At 39.6% G+C, this 2,357-nt stretch overlaps 1 protein-coding gene across 1 annotated transcript; it reads left to right on the forward strand.

Moving 5' to 3' along the window:
• Window positions 1–349: 349 nt before the first annotated feature.
• LOC113710064 (protein FAR1-RELATED SEQUENCE 5-like) lies at window positions 350–1,420 on the forward strand. The gene is made up of 2 exons (XM_027232912.1): window positions 350–809; window positions 1,032–1,420. Exons 1-2 carry the CDS (start codon window positions 350–352, stop codon window positions 1,418–1,420), a joined length of 849 nt encoding a protein of 282 aa, XP_027088713.1.
• Window positions 1,421–2,357: the final 937 nt, after the last annotated feature.

Raw genomic sequence — 2,357 nt, forward strand, 5'->3', positions numbered from 1 at the left:
TATATGCTCACTTAGAACTTATTCACCTTTAATTCTTGATTAGCTTTTCTTAATCTGCTATTGTCCGTTCTTAATTTCCCCAGAATAATCATACTCTCGAATATAATATCACCTTGAAACACTCGTGTTCATTATCTCTCACCTAAACAATCCTCCGAAAATTGAAGTTGTTAACGGGACATTTTAAAAGCATAATGAAGACATTATTCCATACGAATGGATTTAAAATGGTCGTAATAAATTATTTGGGAAAAACAGGTGGATAAATACTTAATTAAACCATTAATATTCGATAAAAATAAGAAATTTTTCGGGTCCTCACAAGTTTTACAACAAGTATGCCTTTAAAATGGGTTTTAGTGTACGTAAAGACTACCTGAATAAAGACAAAGACGGCATGACCACGTCTAAGAGATATAGTTGCTGCAAGGAAGGTGTGAAGCGCAAGTATGAAGGTGATGTGATGCCAAAGAGGACACGAGCGCCGACGAAAACAGGGTGTGGTGCTAAAATGGTTATCGTGTTGCTTAGAGGGACAATGAAGTACCGTGTGCATGACCTTGCCTTAGAGCATAACCATGAGTTGCACATTGCTCAATGTTCGCACATGATGCCATCACAAATAAAAGTGAGCGAGGCTCAAGGATTTCAAGCTGAAATAAGCGAGGATGCTGGGCTTTCATTGAAACAGAGCCATGAGCTTATGGGAAAGGAGGCAGGTGGGATGGAAAATGTGGGATATACTCGGGAAGACCTGAAACGATATCTTCGTACTCGACGGGAAAGGAATTTGAAATATGGAGAAGAAGGTAACATCCTGAATTATTTTCAAGAGCAAACACTTGAGAATCCATCTTTTTTCATGTCGTACAGCTGGACTGTGAAGGGCAGATAACGAATATCTTTTGGGCTGATGCAGGAATGTTAATTGACTACAACTTTTTTGGAGACGTAGTCACATTCGATACAACCTACAAAACAAATAAAGAATACCAGCCACTTGGAGTGTTTGTGGGTTTTAACCAACATAGGCAAAATTATGATATTCGGTGCTGCCCTTATGTATGATGAGACTATAGATTCTTTCAAATGGGTGTTTGGTACATTTCTAGAAGCAATGTGCGGAAAGCGTCCAAGTACCATACTAACTGACCAAGATCACGACATGGCAGTCACTCTTTCAGTTGTATTGCCTGAAACATTTCATGGTCTATGTACGTTTCACATAACGCATAATTTTATGAAGCATCTTGGCAATCACTACAAGGAAAATAGTGACCTTCCATATATGTTTGGTGCTTGCTTGTATGCGATTGAAAAAGTGGAACAATTTAACAGGTTGTGGGAGGCGATGGTGAAGAAGTACAATCTTGAAAATAATGAATGGCTTTCCGGGCTATATCGAATTCGTGATAAATAGGCAAAGTGCATGATGAAAGAAAGATGGACTGCGGGAATGCGAAGCACCCAACTTAGCGAAAGTCTAAATGTAGCAATAAAAAATCATTTGAAACTGGATCATGACCTTGTGCAGTTCTTTAGACATTTCAATCGGGTGGTTGATGATAAGAGACATAATGAACTCATCGCAGAATATGAAATGAGGCAAAAGCTCCCCATGGTAGGATTGAGGCAAACACCTATGCTTGTGCATGCAGCAGAGACGTATTCACCAACCGTATTTGTTGCATTCCAAAATGAATATGGCGAGTCAACAGCTATGGTTATATTGAGACAACAAGATGCAGGGATGTTTGTGGAGTTTGCGGTGATGAGGTATGATGGAGGACCTGAAAGAATAGTGGTATTCAATCGGAATGATCTAAGTGTACGTTGTAGTTGCAAAAAATATGAGAATGAAGGAATTTTATGTGGGCACGCGTTGAAGTTATTTGATACCGTGGGCATAAAGACAATTCCTCCTGAATACGTTAAGAGGCGATGGACAAGAAGAGCTCGGGTTGGGGACTATTTTGATCGGCGAGGATGGAAAATTGTGGCTGATCCAAAAGTAATCATTTCAACTCGTTATCGGGAGCTCGCTCTAGCCATGATTAAGGTCGCAACTTGAGCAGCAATGTCGGAGAAGAGCAGCAAAGTAGTAATCACCATCATATCCGATTTGGCAAAGAGAGTTGAGCTCCTCTTCTCAGAAAGTGATGAGCGACTTTCACAAAATCATAAAAATCTGAATGTGGAAGAACGGGATAAAATTGAAATTGTAAATGAAATGGGAGAGGCAATAGTCGCAAGAGCCATTAAAAAATGAGGCGGTGGGAAGAGAAGTAGAGTGATGCGAACTTGGGTCGATAAATTTGATAGAATAAAAAAAAAATCTAGATTCTCAAGAACTACGG

This window comes from Coffea arabica, chromosome 9e (genome assembly GCF_036785885.1).
Source record: "Coffea arabica cultivar ET-39 chromosome 9e, Coffea Arabica ET-39 HiFi, whole genome shotgun sequence".
Classification (NCBI taxonomy): domain Eukaryota; kingdom Viridiplantae; phylum Streptophyta; class Magnoliopsida; order Gentianales; family Rubiaceae; genus Coffea; species Coffea arabica.